The sequence below is a fragment of the Acanthochromis polyacanthus genome, chromosome 17, assembly GCF_021347895.1.
Source record: "Acanthochromis polyacanthus isolate Apoly-LR-REF ecotype Palm Island chromosome 17, KAUST_Apoly_ChrSc, whole genome shotgun sequence".
NCBI classification, from domain to species: domain Eukaryota; kingdom Metazoa; phylum Chordata; class Actinopteri; family Pomacentridae; genus Acanthochromis; species Acanthochromis polyacanthus.
Genome location: NC_067129.1, coordinates 786,933 through 806,524, shown reverse-complemented (window position 1 = coordinate 806,524; position 19,592 = coordinate 786,933). Strand labels below are relative to the sequence as shown.

At 39.8% G+C, this 19,592-nt stretch overlaps 1 protein-coding gene across 1 annotated transcript in view; it reads right to left on the bottom strand.

The window, feature by feature from the left end:
* Nucleotides 1-15,161: 15,161 nt before the first annotated feature.
* klf5l (Kruppel-like factor 5 like) overlaps nucleotides 15,162-19,592 on the bottom strand; it is a 29,174-nt gene continuing 24,743 nt past the window's right edge. Inside the window, exon 4 of the mRNA XM_022205746.2 lies at nucleotides 15,162-18,237. Coding sequence (XP_022061438.1) covers nucleotides 18,059-18,237 — 179 coding nt within the window. The 3' untranslated portion in view covers nucleotides 15,162-18,058. The remainder of the gene's footprint in view (nucleotides 18,238-19,592) is intronic.

Genomic DNA, 19,592 nt, shown 5'->3' with positions numbered 1-19,592 from the left:
AACTTAATCAGCAGTCACGCCTGTTAACAGCAGCTTTTCCTCTCATAGATCTGGCACTTGGTAAATTGCTAGGTTTAATTCAGAGGTTATGGACATGTAGACAACCTCTTGGATATGTTTATACAGGGCCATCCTGGCCCCTATGACTAGGTAACCTTTCAGACCCTCTACTATTGTTATGCACGCAGTAATCTGACTTTTTACATCCAGAGCTAGATGTATAAGTATTCATTCAGGGATAAAAATAGCACTTGCAATTTGTTGTCTTTAATTGCAGGAAAAATGTTTATTATATTTTAGCAAGGGCGTAGCAATAGCTCTTAATCATCAGACAGTTAATCAAACATCACTATTCTTTCAATTGTTTAACACGACTCATTAGTGGAACTATGCTTTCATGAAAGAGAAGTAATATTCACCCAGATTACATAATTTGGAGGGAGAGCAGCCACGGTGTGGCCACACCCGGCCGCTCACCTGAGACCCGACAAGTGTTTGAGACCCGCCGGGGCCCAGGGGGAAGTGGACGGGGATCCGGACCAGATTTAGATCTGCATATATCCATTTTTGTTGTTTGGTCCAGTATTCCTCACATGGAAAATAGAGTTCAGTAGTGTTCCTTCAGACAGCATTATTTCCAGATCACAGTTCTGTAATCCTCAATGCAGAAAGAGCAAATTCCTTTAATCCATAATTCCATCAGAACAGTTATTCCCTCTGCAGACCAAGTTATTCCACTCATCCAGAGTTACGTGGTAATCATCCCCTGTGCTCAGACTGATGTCTGGATTGCACCCAGGCAGATACCCGCAACAATCTCCCAACTTGCATCTCGGTCAGATGTAATTTATAGTTTACTGTATCTTTACCCCCTCCCAACTCGCACACTTGCCCCATACACTGACCGCATGATCACCTCCACTTTTAAGGAACTGAAACTGTCTGCTTTGGACTGTCCAGACAGCCCATCTTACTTCTTAAACAAAGATTCTCAAGACAACCTTTCAAAAATAATCAAACCATCACTTTTTACAGTGAGTCACGCTTCTGATTTCTACACTTGTTTCAACATTAAAGAATGTAAGAATAGACACTTGGTGAGACCAAACACATTCATTAGGTTATGACATAATCTGATCCTAAATCACAGGTTATAATATCACAATGTTCCCTTATTCAGCTGTTGTTCTGTCAGAGTCTCCCCTTTGTGGCTGATTCTGGGATCTCATATCTCCATGTTTCACAACAAGGGTGAGCCAAAAAAAAGTTTAGACTGGAAGAATTCAACTTTAATACCATTTTTATTCAGCTTAGAATCTGAATTTATTCACAAATTATACTTCGTTGTAAAGAGCATGTACAGTTGATTGTACTTTTCAATGTGTCCCCCCTTAAGTTTCACAACAGCCTGCAGGCGCCTGCGGAATGGTTGACAGGTCTTCTTTATGTAGGATGCCGTCATCTTCTCCCAAGATCTAAGAATGGACCTCTCCAAGGCTGGCACAGAAGGGTGCAGCTTCTTACAGGCATTGTCCTCCACAGTTGCCCATATGCTTTAAGATAAGATAAGATAATCCTTTATTGATCCCCAGAGGGGAAATTCAGGTATTGCAGCAGCACAGGGCAAGTACAAGGATACAAGGGTAATTACAGATATGTTTTTAGGACAAACCAAGGGTGACATATAATAAACAGAACAAACAGTAGCAGCACACAGTAGACAACTTAGCTATGCAGTGCAGTGAGGTAACGTGACAGTGATATTAAAGTGACACTGTGAAGGGTAACAAGAGTCCAGGGGATTGAGAGCTGGACTCTGGGGTGGCCACATATCCTTGGACCAGAATGCATGCAAGTTGGCATCCAACCTTTTGTTCCTTTTGGAGGTGTGTGCTGGTGCTCCGTCCTGCTGGACTTCATGTTCAGGGGCCTCATTTATAAAGCTTGCGTACGCACAAAACAGGGCTAGAAAGTGGCGTACGCCACTTTCTACGCAAAGGTTGTGATTTATAAAAACAAACTTGGCGTGAGAATGTGCGCACCAGCGCACCAACCTTGATTCTTGATGCTTCTTTACGCACAAAACAGGGCGTAAATCACAAACTTTGCGTAGAAAGTGGCGTACACTGTGTTCGTTGTGATTTCTAAAAAAAACTTGGTGTGAGAATGTGCGCACCGGTGCGCCAACTTTGATGCTTGCTTAAGCACATTTTGGAGACAGAGGGAACGGCAGTGATGGAGGATGAAGTGGTGAATTGAAACCAGATTGATCTCAAACCTTTATCGTTATCACATATTAGACTTGTAGAGCCGGATAATCATAAACCCTCATTGTTGTAGATGTTCATATAGTGCGTCATTCGGCCTACGACTGTATTTGCAGAACTATGTTCATATATTAACAGGAGCGGATTGAACGTTATTTCATTCGGTCGTTTGACCGAAGGGCCGGTATCTGGGGCCGGTGCGGTGATCTTTATTAAATAATTTTGTTTACTGATCACCCGGCGCCTGTATGGCTCATCCATTTGTAGGGTTGGTCTCTGACGCAGTGGCTCGGGTTCGGTTCCTGCCCGCGGCATTTTATGCATGTCTTCCTACTCTTCTCCCCATTTCCTGTCACTCTTCACTGCAACTATCACAGTAAAAAGGCAAAAAAAAAAGTAAAGAATTTTGTTTATTTATCCATATGCGGCCGAATGGGATGAGCGTCCAACCATTAATCAGCCCTGTACAGGCACACATGCTTCACACCACAACCCCCGAGTGAAGATGAATTTCTCTCTGTGAACCGAAAAAATGTACATTCAATCAGTGTGCAAATTATTTGTACATCGGACATGATCATAACAAATTTAGTGTCAGGGTGGCCTGGGTCACACATGATTCATTCATCCTGACGCACAGCAGAGAAAAGACTGCAGGGGGCGCTGTGTGAAATGCCGTGGATCAGCAGCTTATTTATATACAGATACATTCATGAGTTACTTTGCATTGACCATTCATGGTAAAATGTGGGTGTGTTGTGGGCGAAATGTGAGGTGGATCCACCTGTGCAATCTTCCAGCTGGTGTGTGATTTATCAAGAAATTGCATGCAGCTGAGCTTACGCTAAGTTTTATAAATCAGGGGCGAAGGGCATACGCCCTTTTTCGTATTTTCGGCGTACGCAAACTTTAGTATGGATCCTACGCAATGTTTTATAAATGAGGCCCCAGATCATTCTTGATGAGCCGTTGCATTGAGGAGCAGCTCACATCAGGGTCACGTGCCATCTTTCTCATGGACCTCACAGGATTTGTCTTGATGCGCCGTTTGACCTTGTCAATCAAGTTTTTGGTCCGCACAGACCGGGGACGACCAGACCCAGGCTTTCGTGAGGCTGTTCCAGTATCTTTCGGCTTCTTTTTAATTTTGTAGACTGCACATCTGGATATTCCCAGCTGTGCAGCAATCTCAGTAGGTGTCAGACCGGCACGCAGCAATTCAGGTACAGCTAATGTTTTCTTCATTTTCAACAGAAGCACATGAATTTGAGAGAAGAAAGATTACCAGCTGCATTGAGAGACTTTAAGGAATCATTGGAACATGAAAACCTAGTCAGAGATGCTTAAATGGCTTTTAAACAAGCAATCAACTGAGTGTAAACTTTTTTTTGGGTGACTCTGTAGTATGGCCGTTTTTCTGGACAAAATTCATGATGATTTTTTTTCAAAGAAAACTGCTCTGTAGTGTTTCTCACGGCCTACTTTACATTATTTCATCATATGGCATGTTTTTACAGCTCTAATAAATCAATCAGTCAAATATGATAAGTAGATATATAAAATGAAGCTTATGTGACATCTGATCCATGCAATGGAGTCAAAACATGACTGAAGTCAGCCCCACAGTGTTGTTGTATGTTGTTTTTCTGCCACCAGAGGGCGGACTGAGGTAGCAAATGAAACGAATAGGAGTCAAAATATGAAAAGGAAGAAGAGGTTTTTACTGCATGAGTAGAAAGTGTGAATTACTGCTTTAAAAACTACTGATGCTCTGATTCTTCACTCAGATATGATTCATTCAAAACAACCTGAGATTGGGTTTATAAATAAAAAAGCATAAAGTTCCTGTCATAAAATCTTCTCCTCATGAATGAAACTCCATCTCTCCATCTCTGGTCTAAATGGGTTTATGGCCTCGGATCAATCATTAACACACACACACACACACACACACACACACACACACACACACACACACACACACACACACACACACACACACACACACACACACACACATATGTTTGTTTTTCTATACCGGTGGGGACTTACCATTGACTCCCATTCATATCTAACTCCTAACCCTTACCCTAACCTTAACCTTAACCATCATCAAATCAATGCCTAACCCTAAACAAACGTTTTTGCACTTTTACATTTTTATTAACAACAATATGGCCAAGAAAACGGTGTTACCACCCGTGGGGACCTCATTTTAGGTCCCCACCGTAAGACAAGTCCCCACCTTTATAGCAAATAGTCAGGTCAAAGTCCCCACCGGAATAGCAGAAACAGTACACACACACACACACACACACACACACACACACACACACACACACACACACACACACACACACACACACACACACACACACACACACACACCATATAAATGCAACAAAAGAGCAAAACGTAGTCAATTTATTTTATCCGATGTCAGATCACTGCAGTAAATCATCCCGGTTCAGTTTTCTGGTCGCTAAACTCGTCTGGACGGTTCAGTAGTAAAAGTTTCTTCTCCCAAACAAAAGATCACAGTTTGTTTTAAAGCAAGCACAGTCTTCGTTTGATCTTTGTGCAGAGTTTGACAGCAGAACTCATCTGATTTTATGACACAGTCTGATATAATCAACGCGTTGGCACCCACATCCAGCTTTATTACAATAACTGCTCTTACATAAACTCTAATGACAGCCCTGATGACCCACAATCTGCGTGTTTGACTTCAGAAATTAGTACAACTCAGTGCTTTAGACCAAACTAACCAAGAGTTCACTGGTGAAAAGCAGCAGAAAAATGAACTCAAGCACAATTTTTTTAGTTCTGTGTAAAGCTGACCCACTGTTTTAAACATGCTGCTACAGAATGCACTCTTTATCTTTATTTATTTATTTATAAAGCGCTTTCCTTCAAAGTGCTGTACACAGAAAGAGAAACAGATAAATAATAAAAACAGATAAAAATAAAGACAATAAAAACAGAACAATAAAAAAGACATCAGTAAAACAAACAGTTTAGGATTCATATGTAAGAGAAAACAAGTGGGTCTTCAGCTTAGTTTTAAATACATGAATGGACGATGCCTGCCTGATTTCAGCAGACTGTTCCACAATACACTCTTTTGGTTTGAACTACATTTATATGCATTTTTTGCAGATTTGAAGGAGGAAAATCTGGCTGAATTAGCTATTAGCGCCACAAACAACTTTTAAATATGATCATTATCAGGAAAGTTCAGATTCCAAACAGATTTAAGAGCATTTGAGGCATTTTTATCCCCTGAAAGTGTAAATCATGTTGAATTTCAGACTGTTCGTGTCAGTAAAACCCGGATTCTCTGTGCAGTCTGTAGAAAGCAAACTTCCACGCTGATTAACTCACAACCTTTAATTGTTCAAACAGACTCGGTTTGACCACAGTGTCTTCATATCAGTGCTCATTTCTCTACTTTCTTCACCTTAAAGGATGTTTCAGTCCCTGTAATACACCTGGATGACTCAGGAGGACGAACAGGTGGATGTTCTGCCTCGATACAAAGCTGAAAAACACAAAGCATGCTGGGATCAGGACAGGTGTGTCTGAATGACATACCACTTCATCATCATACATGTCATGCTTTATTTAATACTTTAGTGTGCCACGCCTCTTTAACAGCTCGTGACACGTGTGTTTCAGTAAAACAAATGTATGTGATATTCTCAGGGCTGCCAACTTGTGACCAGACCTTAGAGTGAGATTGGTTTGTTTGTGTGGGATGCTGACAGGGAGGGGGGGGGGGGGGGCCCTTCCCCAGAAAATATAGAAAATTATTGATCCTATTTCTTGCATTCTGGTGTAATTTAGGAGCATTTTGTCTGTTAAATCTTATTACAGAGACAACATTAAGGGATAACATTGAGCTTAAAAAATCTGAAAAAAAAAACAGGGCAAGAGCAGGCAGTATTGAAAATGGTTCTTCATGTAAAATATGGATGAAAGTTCTGTGGCTGGATGAGCACATTTCAGTATTTTCCATAAATATGTGCATAACTGAAATAAGTCCAGCAACCACTTTGTAACATTTGTCTTGGAGGATTTTAATGCACTGAACAGCTTCAAGTTGACCACATCAGCAACTAAACAATAAAAAGTGCTGAAGCAAAAACAAAACATCTTCAGAACTTAAATGATCCATTCACTGAACAGAATTACAATCAGACACTAAACTCTCTATTAAACGTCAAAACTATCCATGTGACTCTAAAAACTCCACAGCTTTACAAAGTCTAAGACTAAACTCTCCACAAGGATCCAGAAGAAGTTGGACTTCTACATGAGAGCTTTAATTATTCTTCATCTACTTCCTGAAAAGTTTGGTCAATGAAAAACACAAAAACTCATATTTTCAGCTGAACTAAAGACAGACTTTGTGATTGTAAACTTTCAACCCCCTGGAAACCACGTTTGTCCTGTTTTTGCTCCTCGGCGACCCGAGACAGCACCAGGAGAGTCGACTCATTAAAGGAGAAAACAGGAGATATTGTTGGTTCTTCTGTCGCTCTGCAGTTTCCTTAGACTGAATATCTAGTTTCTATTTTAAATGATTTACTGTGTGAGCCCAAGAAGACTTCAATAAACTCCCTCCATCCCCTGAACACAACACATTTTATTATGATAAATCTTTTTTACAATATGTTTTGAGTGTTAATCATAGTTTTTTCTCTTTGCTTTAGTTTTGTCATCTGTGTGAAAGGTGCTGAACAAATAAAGTTGAATTGATAAAGTGAATAAGTGACTAACTCATGATTGTGACAACAGAAGTATTTTATTGTGATTTAAGGGTTTGCTTCATTTTTAAGGTTGGGGTTAAAATCTAGGCAGAAAAAAGATTAAAGAAATAAACTACATTAAAAAAGTGATTAAATCAAAGGAAAAAACATTTAATACAATAAAATGTTTAAAAAGAAAATGAAACATTAAATACAACTACATTTTTTTAAACAGACAAAATATTTAATTAGATAATTGAACAGAAGATACAAAACATGTAATTATGAAATTAAACATTTTTAAACAAAAATGTTAAACATTAAAGATGAAACACTTCAGACAGTTAAATGTGAGCTGTCGGTCAGTATTTCTAACATCAGGGTGTCCTAAAGCTGTGGCTGAAACAGAAACTTCAGTCTCCACATCACCAACGACATCATCACACTCCACAGCAGAGCACCTGTCTGCAGAACTTTAAAAGTGGACTATAAAGGTGAAGAATGTGATCAGAAAGAAGTCATTTTCTTTATTTTCTTTCTGCTTGACTTGATGCTGATGTTGGAGCCGATTCTGATCTTTCAGGAGAAAAAGCTGCTTTTCCTTCACAGACTTTTCAGGAAATGATTCTCTCAGGTTTTCTCTGCTGTTTATATTTTTATTATCTGTGATTATTTCATTATTGTAAAATAAAGTTGGAGGCATAAAGACTCATTTAGTTCTTTTATTCCTGAAATCTTTGACGTAGCAGAACTAAACTTCCATTTTCCTTCTTGTACTAGAATTAAACGCAGGGTTCTCAACAGCACATTTCAGTTTTCATGTCAGTTTAAAAGGTTACGCTGTGATTAGGGCCGCTGCGCTGTTATTTTGACAGATAACGCCATGTGCGTTTGTTTTTATCGACTGGGTGCCTATCTAGGTTAATTTATGTCTCCTCACCTCAGCCGTACTTTCCTGTCGATTGACTCGTTCCCGTCTAAAATTAAGAGTCACTTCCAATCTCGGGGTTACTATTAGCATGTCTGGTGAATCGTAACCTAAATCACCAGCATTTGGAGCATCTGCCAATGACGCTTATTGGTTGACATCTGGGCCGGCCGCTCGTGAGATAAACCAACAAAACAAAACAACACAACACCAGATAAAATAATAAAAGCACCAAAAACACCATCCAAGTAAGGAAAACTTAGAATAAAAGTAAATAGAGGGTAAAGACAAGACTAGAATAATAAAACACACCAAAAAAGTAAGTGACTGCTAACACTGAAAGTAGTAAAGTTTAAAAAGGTTAAAAACAAACAAACGGTAAGAAGAAAGGAGTAGAAGATGCAAAGAGAGGAATTAGAAGCAGGGTTGTTGTTCAGACTGTTGGGCTGGAATCCAGCACTTTAGAACTTCAGAAAGGCTCCATTTTTCTTGTCTTTTTTTCCAAATTTTTTCATAACTTGCATGTTTTTTGGTGTTATACAACGACTTTTGCATGAATTCTCGCTGTATGCATGTTCAGAGTTCATGCACGAAGATGAATTCTGCACCTAAAGTATGATCTGAAGTGAAATCAATCAGTTATTTGCAACTTAAACCAGTATTTACTCTCAAATTAAGTCTTCACACTGGTGGCATCAGTCCTGTAGGCGTTGATCTGCCCTCTACTGGCAGAAAGCAGCACTGCAGCTCAACAGATCTGCTGTGGGAGCAGATGGAGGATTGTTCCTCTACCGGTACAGTGAGAAAAGTGTATTTTTGTGCACGTTCAGGTCTACTGTCACACCCATTTATGCACAATTTAACAAGACATCCCAGTCCTTTAACAGAATAGATGGGGTTTTCTGTTCTTCCAGTGTTCTTCTCAAGAAATATTTTGGTTTTGTCCGTTGGAAATTCACTTTCCACCCGGCTGTGTGATGTATATATCCAACCTATCACCAAGACAAACTTACAGATGGCTAATTAAGTGCCAGAAAGAATGCATTTGTGGTTGTTTTCTTGCAGACTGTGCAGCTAAAACACAACAGGTTAATAACTCTCCTGTAAAACTCTTCGTTTTTCTACAATAATAGAATAAACTCTGTCGGATGATGGATTTGTTCGAAGCAGCTCTTCGTTAGAAACCGTAGATCCGAGTGAACAATGCCTCTGATCCCTGCATGTCTCAGTGACAGCTCACAGTCTGCAGACGCTCAGGGTTGTTTTGACAGCTTTGTTGGCAGCTTTTCCTCCTTCCATCTCCTCTAAAGTCACCTGGGCACGGCCTGACTGCTGCTCTGTAGGAAAGCAGTAAATGGCTGTTTGACACCGGTCCCTCCACGCTGACGGAGGTCACGTGGCGTTCTGCAATCGAAAGGATCTTCACCTCAAACGAACTCTGACTGGAACATCTGTGATCTTGTTCCAGTTGCTTAAAGATGTCAGCGGGACTCTATCCAACAAAAAGTCTTGCCTGATGAAGCAACAGAAAGAATTTCATCCAAAAACACGTCAGGTGATGTTTGTTGGCTTTGTCTGAAACAAGTCATTCATTTCTGAATGTCTTGGTTCAGACTGACAGTGAATTATTTATGATTTAGCTTCTAAACATGACGTTGAATCACATAATAACGTGTGATAATCTACCTTTGTTAAATGCACAAAACAGCTCATCATTCTGTGATATAATAATAATAAGACATACAGGTGGGAAGACATTTAGTGACTCTGTTATTTTAAAAAAACACTTTATTTACTACAGTAAACTGAAAAATTCAGTATCAATCACAGGAAAATACGAGAACTGTTTTACTTTTTATCTAAAAATGAAGCTTTTTACTTCAGCTGACCTGATATTTAACCACGCCCAACGGGTACGTCGGCGGGGTTACTGCATTCGGTGCGGTATCTGGCTGGTTAAGTATGTATGTGGCTATGTCCGGTCCGATATCTCTGCAACCGCTGAAGTCAGGATAATCAAACTTGGCACTGAAGATCAGTCTAAGGTCCCCTGCTCAGTTGTGGAGTTACAGGTCAGCAGATCAAGTAGGAAGCGAGATACGTACGATGATCAAAATTGATACATATTGCATCAGTTGTATAGGAAGGAAGGGTTTTCGCCAGCAGAGGGCGTGGTTCTGCCCTCTACTGAGGGCTCATCTAGTTCTCACTGCATCCTTTAGAATAATCAAAACTGGGATGTAATTGAAGGCCGTCTCCACATTTCCACTTCTTAAAGTAATTTAAATTTCTACTGTTAAACCTTCGTCTCAAAGGAAAAGCACTCCTGTTGTCTTAAACTAAGTCTGGTATAATCTTTTGGGAATTATTAGGAAGACATTTTGGAACCAAAAACCCAGAATATGAAAAGAAATCTCCCAGAAATTCAAAAGGAATCATTACAGTTAAACAATATAAAAGTAATTTAAGTCATAAACATCATCAGGAAAAGCAGCTCGTTGATTCCTGGCTTTGAGTCAGTTCATTTAGCATTACAAGTGTTCTGACACTTTAAGCTTAAACACGCAAATAAGGCATTATAATACAATTAATATAATTTCAGAACAGAAATCTGGTTGCTGGATAAAACCAGCCGCTAAACTCAAAGCTTCAGGGAACTCTGGATCTCTTTCCAGTCGCTCCATGAGTCAGAAAATACTCCCAGCTTGGAGTAAAACATTTCATTTCACCAAGTTCTTAGGAGTTAAATGTTGTATAAATCAGATTATGGTTGATTTATGAACAAACCACTTTGTAAAAATCCACAGAATGTAGATGAAACTAAAACAGCGAGCTTCAGTGTGACTAAAGCGGAGATATTTGACTTCAGTTATGGAAAAAAAACAGCGACTGTCAGTCAGACCAGGTGCCTTTAACGAGGGTCAGAACACTCCTATTCAGCTGAAACCAGCCAGACGAGGACTTATCTCCGTCTTCTGTGGCTTTTCCTCTTGCAGAACGCGGTGTGCTCATCACATCCCATCCTGTTCTTGCAGAAGAATCAGCGGTTTGATTAACAGCTGCTTGGTGAACACGTTGAAGAGCCACACAGGTGCTTTAACTCACTGATTAGAGGCTAAAACTGGAGGAGGAGGTTAAACTGGAGCAACAATTAAATAAATAGTTTTCTCAAAAAAACCCTTTTGATTGAAGTAGAGCAGATCATTTCCCTGGCTCAATTTAGTTTAGTTTTGTTAGAAGTAACAACCTGCTGGAATATTTTATTTTATCGATCCCAAACATTGTTTTCTAATGTTTAATTCACAATTGAGTTTATTTATTTGTTGTGGGGATATATCTACCAAGCACAGAGCTGATTAAAGCTCCACTTACTGAGAAGAAATCCCATACAGACAACCCCATCCATCTACAACAAACGTGGGTCATTTAACGGGGGTTAAAAATGCAATTATAGCTTCACCTCCACTGTTAAATGACACAATCCAAACCTGATCCTCCGTGTTCTTCGGTTCCCCTGAGAGAGGTTTAACTTCTCAGAGAGGATTGCAGGCATCACGGCGGAATCATTCGGACAAGTTTTAACAGGAGTTTTACTGCTGCGGCTGTGGAATGAGCTGCAGAGAGGAGCAGCCGGCTTCGCCAGGCCCTCGGGTGAATGTTTGGTACGGCCAAGCCAAAGAAAAATGTTCCTGAGCAGCAAATGTAAAAGCAGATAAACAGGTGAGTCATCAGGGTGGCCGCAGGGAACATGCCTCGGTCCCTGGGAGCATCTGGTCATCTTCAAAATATGCAAAAAAACTAAAAATAGCAGCAGGAATGTACACACTGCACCTGCTGTTGGTGCTAAAGGAAGAGTCGGGTCATGTGGTTCAACGAAATATGAAAATGTCTGCTAGAAATAATGAAATGCATCTCAAGTTGTCTTGTTCAGCCATAAAATATGCAGAAATGAAGCCAGAAAGTCACAAATACTGAAGACTAAGCTCAGTACTGCACCATCACATCAAAAGGAAAAGTCTTAGCACACAGTTTGTGGTAAACAGAAGAACTGTGGGATCTTAAGCAATGCCTGGTCTAGTCTGTATGCAACGATGCACGGATCACTGAGGTTTAGCAGGGTTAAGGAGTTCAAATACTGCCTGAGAAAAGGCCCACATGGAGCTACAGTACAGGAATACATTTTAATTGAGTCTGACATTAAAACAAAGTGCACACGGATTCTCAGGCATTCACGTCGAGCACATTTCTCACTGATTGGAAATGTAAACAGATTATGAGGAGACAAACACCCAGAGAACATTCAGGGCGTTGTCGCTGATGATGAGGTAAATCTCTGCGACTCCCGACTCAAAGCATTTTGGCACAAACATAACGATTACTTTCCCTGCCAGCGAAACACAACAGCGACTCCACCCTCTGGCCTTTATACCTTCATACTCCGACTTATTCCTGCCTAATTGTTGAATTTTTTTCTGTCAGAACAGCAGGTTCTTTTGTGTCACGCAGCGCCGGCAGCGTTAGCTTTCATCTGACACATCACGCAACAACAAACAGACATCTACACCCCAGCATAATGGAGCAGAGGAGTCGATACGGGGAAATAATTAACTCTTCTTCCTCACTGTTCATGTTAAAAGCTTCCTTGTTTCCTCTTTGATAGGATGTTATTGATGTCATGAAAAACTCACTTCAACAACAAGATCAGATCTTTGAAAGTCTACATTTATTTTAGTCATTAACAGAAGTTTACATGTAAACACTGTCATGGTAGTCTATGAAACCCATGCATGTGTCACTAAAAACATTCATGTGTTTTGATTCTTTTATAGATTTATTACATGTTTTCTGGTAAAGTGACAAAATCGGCTGGGTCAAAAATATACACAGCAACTTAAATGATCTTATGCAGACACTTGTGTTAATCAAATTTCCTTAGTGGCATGAGCCCTTAACTTCTCCTCAGTGATTACTGTTGACTACAGCTGCTGACTCCTCTGAGGCAGTTTAAACAGAACCGTTAGATCCACTCGTTAGACTCAGCCATGAGCACGACAATGGGAAAGTCTGACGAGCTCAGCAAATATTTGAAAAAGCAAATCAATGACTTTAACAAGGCAGGAAAGTCACCTGGAGCCATTTAAAGCAGCTTCAGATCCCAAAACCATCTGTACAAGCAATTATTTGTAAGTTTGAAGTTACTGCTATGATCAGGAAGAAAACAAAAATATCATCGTCCATTGAGAGATGATTGGTCAGGATGGTCAAGAGTCAACCAAAAATCACCAAAAAGCAGCTCTGTAATGGATTAGAAACTGCTGGAACACAGCTGTCAGTGTCCACAGGGTTTTACATCAGCATGAGCTGAGAGGCTCCACGAAGAAGGAAGTTCTTCCTCTAGAAGAACCTTAAAGCCCCACGGAGATTTGATGTTTATCACACGGACAAAGAAAATACCTTCTAGAGGAAAGTTTTGAGGTCAGATGGAACAAAAACTCAGCCATTTGGCCACAATGAACAGAAATATGTCTGGAGGAGAGAAGGTGGGGCCTTCAACCCCAAGAACACCAAACCTACAATCAGGCATGGCGGTGGCAGTATCATGCTCTGGGCTCGTTTTAGTAAAAAGTGGAACAAGTTCTTTAAACAAAGTAAATGAAATAATGAAGGATGAGGATTAACTCCACATTCTTCAAGAAAACCTAATATGCATTAAAAAGAGTGAGGACATCCTTAAATCAGGCTGGAATTCAGATTTTAGATCTGTCTCCCCAACATCCTGACTTAAACCAAATCAAAAACTTGTGGAATGTGATGAAGGAACAAGTTTGTGTCAGAAAACCAACAATTTCAGTGTAACTGGAGTGATTCTGTCAAGAGGACGATCAAAGATACAACCAGAAACTTGTGGACGGCCACCAAAAGCTGAGGTGAAAAGAACCAAAATGCATGATTGTGTTTTAGTGACAAAGATGATCTGCTTCACTGATTCCAGCAGTTTTAGTGAAAAGTGGAACAAGTGCTATAAACAAAGTACATGGAATACTAAAGGAGGATGATTACCTCCATATTCTTCAAGAAACCCTAAAATCATCAACCAGTAGGTTGGATCTTGGACACAGGTGGGTGTTCCAACTAGACGATGAGCCAAAACATGCACTCAAAATAGTGAGGAAATCCTTAAATAAGGCTGGAATTCAGATTGTAGACTTGTCTCCCCAGTGTCCTGACTTAAACCCCATCAAAAACCTGTGGACTGTGATGAAGAAACAAGTCTGGAAACCAACAAATTTAGTTTAACTGGAGATCAGGAGGATCAAAGATACAACCAGAAACTTGTGGACGTATACCCATGCCTAGCTGAGGTGAAAGGCCAAAGGACGTTTAACCAAATAGGCCTTTAACCCCAAGAACACCAAAACTACCATCAAGCATGGTGGTGGCAGTATCATACCTCTGGGGCTGTTTCAATAAAAAGTGGAACTGATGCTTTAAACAACGTAAATTAAATAATGAAGGAGGAGGATCACCTCCATGTTCTGGAAAATGTTCTGCTGTACATTCAGGAAAACCTTCTCAGAGAGAAGGTTGGGTCTTGAAGGAGTGGTCAAAGAGACAACCAGAAGTTTGTGGATGGTTTCAAAGAGTTGAGGTGAAACTGGACAAAAAACATTTAACCCAGTATTAGTATTGATGCATGTCTATTTTTGACCGGGTAGATCTGGTCATGTTTCCAGAAGAACTGTAATAAATCTAAAATGCATGAATGTTTTTGTGACAAAGCACTGAAAGGTAGAAGTTGTAGGAGTCACTAGAAACGTAAGACTGCTGAGATACACAAGGTCTTTACAGATTTATGTAAATGTATATCCTAACTATAGCAGCTTAGTTTGGTTCATTTGGTTCAGTATAAACAATGGTGACAAAAAAAACATTTGATTACTGGTCAGATGTCTGGATAATGACTTTTGTAGGCAAAATATCAACTAATCTAACTGTAGCGACTATATATTTTTAGATTTAGTGTCATAATTGACACACCAAACCTTAAATTTGTAAGACTGGTTCAGTCGGACATCTTTACGTCAAAGAGCTCACCATTTAACCCAAGTAGAGACCCGGAAATCACAGTTTGAGCTTAGCAGTAATTAATTTCTAACATTTCTTTTACAATTTCCAAATCTGAGACAAAAAAGAAATGCGTAGGCAGCAATCCAGTATTATTTTATGAATATTTTTATTTCATTGCAGCATCATTGCCGCACAAACAGAAAACAAAAAAATAAACCGTTGTTCTTAATTTGTACATAAACAATCTGATAATTTTCTTACACACAAAGTATCAAAACAAAATTACAACCGATCTAAAAGCCCATTAGTTAAAAAAGGAAAATAAAACAATAATATTATAATAGGAAATAAAACTAAAGAGATATTTACAGTCTTCTGTTGAAACTAGTTATGTACACAGTGGGTGGTCGGCACTCCCTCCTGGAGAGACACGAGAACTCGCTTCCTTGGGACTAAACTTTGTCGTAGTGTTGAAATAACAGGATGTGTTTCCACGTATTGGAGAGACGAGGGCCAATCAATGCATCGTAATTTCTCTGACCTCCACGTCAAAAATCAAACCCAGACTTTTAAAAAACTTCTCCAGAAGGTCTAAATGTTCCAGATTGCGAAACGCCATATTGTAGTTCTTCCTCATAGAGTTTGTGGTTTTAAAAGAACAAAGACGCACAGTTCCGACGCCACAAAGCACCAGCTGCAGTAGTAAGAGTCAGACTAGCAGTTCTTGTCAAACCAGCGCCACCTAAAGGCCAGAAATGCAACAACAGAAAGCAGGAAGTAGCAGTTTGTTCAGTTTATCGCTGAATTGTGCCATCTGCTGATAGAATGTGTTGTTGCTTGTGTTGTACCTCGCTTTGGACAAAAGCGTCTGCTAAATGAAACTGTAGAATGTTAAAACTGTCGCCTAAAAACAACCTAAAGGAGGACATAAATCCCAAATTAATGTTTGTTTGCTGATTTATAGCCTCAATCGTTGTTCGTTTAGTCATTAAAAGTAAAACAAAATACAAAGAGAAAACCACGGTTTAAGTATCCTAATATTTTTAATGACTTTCTTTGCCTGCAGGAGGCAGCGTTAAAACATTTTCGCCTATTTACAGTCCTGATGTCGCTGGATTTCTGTCCTTTCAGTGGTAGAACTGGTCTGATAAGAACCAAACAGCTCCCCCTAGTGGAGAAGCAGCATGCTAAATGTGAACGAGTGAGCTAAATAAGGTTAAAGAGCAACAAAACATGTTCTAGCTAACCAACACATGCTCCATAATGCACCACTGGGGCAACACATCTTGAGTTATTTTAATTTTTACAGCAAAGCGCGGTGATTAAAACAGTCTGTAGGGAAATCTAAGAGCGAAGCCTCAACGTCATAGATTCAACTCAGCTGGTTTAAGTCTCAGTTGACTGAACGAATGAATAAATTAATAAATGAATGGTGGGAGTACAAATGTGCAGAATGATGGAAGAACCAGTTTCCTGTTATTGATCGCTATAAAAACTCCATCGGAAGACATTGAAAGTTGATATTCCAAGAAGAAGCTGGAAGAGTCCATGATGCAGTTACAGGACCAACCTGTTAACCCTGAGAAGATTCAGATTTAAAAATTAGCAGGAAAAGGTGCTGCTGTGTTTCCGTCCACGTTTAGTGTTTCTCCCTGTAAGACAGAACATCACCAGGGAGAATACCTCTTTAAATATTCAGTCAGTAAATGCATTTGTCCTCAATCCATGCCTTGGCGACGGTTTCTGCAGATTATTTCTCTTTCAGTTCAGGAAATCAGCCCTTGCTTTTGTATTGTGCAACATTTTCCCCTCCTTCTAAAGCTGGCAATCGTACAAAACTGTGTGAAAAAAAAAATGCAGAAGCTGCAACTGAACTTTTATGTCATGTAAAGGAGTGAACGTTAACCTGCTGTCCATGCGGTGATTCAGCCGTCGCCACGCCGCCCGTTAAAACCAATCAGACGCACAAACCCGATTACATAACACCATCCACCCATCTGAGTGTCTTCAGCTGAAGTGTTGAACAAATAAAAGGAGATTAATAAAATAACAGTGTTGAATAGAGACTACAAGCGCACTGCGGGCTGTTGTCAGAGGAGCCTGGTCGCCATGGCAACTACTAATGTCATGGATACAAACATTGGCAGGTCGCTGAGCTCGACAGGTAATACCTGCGCTGGAACAGGCAGAACCGGGTGATGATTAACTTTTCCATGCAGCGTCTGATCGTTTCTGTCGATTGTGTGGGTTTTTTTCTTGGAGGGAGGAGAAAGTTCAGCGTGGAATATTACTTATATCAACATTCAGTGAAAACAAACAAAAAAACGAGCTGTCAAGTATAAATCTCAATACATTCGTTGAATTCTCGAATACACAGACACACACATATTAACAAGTATTTACAGGACGGCCTCCGTTTTTTAAAGTTCATCCCTCTGAATGATAAATGACGGTGACGATAGAGGAGAAGCTGGCAGCATAGTCGTAGGAAAAGAAATAGTTCATGTTTTTTTCCCCCCCAGGATTTAAATCAGAAGGAGTCCCAAATCCACGGTAGGAGTCTGAGCAGAACAGTCCTGGTGCGTGGGGTTTAGATCGAGATACTTCAACAGACGCCAAAAATCATCTCCGAGTTTCTAGCAGATCATTAGCTCTGCTGGTAAGACGTCTGCATGGTCTGATAGACGGTCGGTTTTGTCCAGGAAAAGAGAACTTTGAGAGGATCTAAAAGTTTGATGCTGTTAGTTACTACTTTCTCTGATTGTAGAAGTGAAACCAAACGGATGTGCAGGCCTTTCTAATCTACAGATTATTGAAAATTTTCAGCTTTTCTGCACCACGAGAACATCCGTCAGATTCATTTCCTGAACACAAACCCTGACTGACGACTACACGATCCCTCACTGGCTTCCCAGTTATTCATAACTAAATGATCTCCTGATGCCTGCTAGGGATGACTTTAGTATCTGCTGTGATGTTCTGACGGCTGCTGGTTGTGGATGGAGCTCTGCTGGAGTGGTACTGCGTGTTTCTGTGTGAAGGCGTTAGTTCTGGTGGCGCTTCATGTGCAGAGCCAGGTGGTCTGAGCGTGAGAAGCAGCGGCTGCAGGCGACACACTTGAAAGGTTTGGCGCCGGTGTGCTTCCGGTAGTGTCGGGTCAGCTCGTCTGACCGGGCGAAACGCCAGTCGCAGCTTTCCCACGTGCAGCGGTATGGTTTCTCACCTGCAAGAGGCCAAAGGAGAGGACGGAGGCGTTAGGAATATACAGAATATTCCCTCATAATGACAGATTTTTGCTCTTTAACAGCAGCTTGAAGGTGTAAAGAGAGTTGGCGAACTTTCATTATAACCACCCATATTTACCCAGAAAGTTGAAAAATAAAGCTAGTTTTTGAGGATCAGACTCAGGACTATTTTGTCTCGTTCTTGATGTTTTTTGTCTTTTGTTCAACTTTCGTCTCATGTTTTTGTCATTTTGTGCTCAACTTTTCTCTCGCTTGTGTTTTTTTGTCTCGTTTCTGTCGTTCTTTCATTTTTTCGTACTAATTTTTTGTCTTTTTTGTTTTGTTCCGTGTCATTTGTCTAATTTTTTGTCATTTTGTTCTCGTTGTCAGTTTGTGTCTAATTTTTGTAATATTTTGTCTTGTTTTTCGATGTTTTTTGTCTTTTCTTGTCTGACTGTTGTTCTGATCATGACTAAATGTGTTCCTTTGTAGACATCTGTGATCTGGAGTTGTGATGTGGAAATGATAAACTGAGGCACATTACTGCTGAAATTGAATTTATTTTCTTAATACATTTCAGGTTGTTCATGATGTTTTGTTCATTAAACGTGAACATTTGAAGAACATACTTTTTTGCACGAAAACAAAGGAAAAGCTTTGAGTTTTATGGGTTAATATGCTGTTATTTTTCTGGTCCGGTCCACTAAAGATCAAACTGGGCTGAATGTGGAACCTGAACTAAGACGAGTTTGACTCTCCCACTTTAATCTGTTGAATATTTTCTGTATTAATCTGTTTTTGGTCTATAAAATGGTAGAAAAATGTGAATTACGGTTAAACAAAGAGTAATCTAACATCCTCAATATATCTTGTTTTGTCCACAAACCAAAGACATTTATTAAAGGAAGACAGAAACAATATTCTCTGGACCTTGCATACGTACACAAATTAAAAGTAGAAATATATAAGACATAGAAAACCTTTCAAGATTTCAGGTTGGTTCTTCTACTTCTGGGTGGTAAATGCGTTCTGCTTTTGAAAATTACAGCTGCAACAAGCAAATATCCTCATTGAAGGTTACTGTTGTTGATTATTTCTGGTTTAATTATTAGTTTTTGGTCAATAAAAAGGTTGGAAAATGTTGATCAGTGCTTCCCAAATCTCCCCAAACGTCTTGCTTTATCCACAGTCCAAAGATATTCAGTTTCCAGGAGGAAAGAAACAAGAAAACATTCTCAGGGCTTTACATAAATTAAAAATTATAAAATATAAGAAAAATATAAAAACATTTCAAACACAAGATTTCATACAGATTCTCCTGCTTTTAGGTAGTAAATGGGTTCTATTCTTTTCT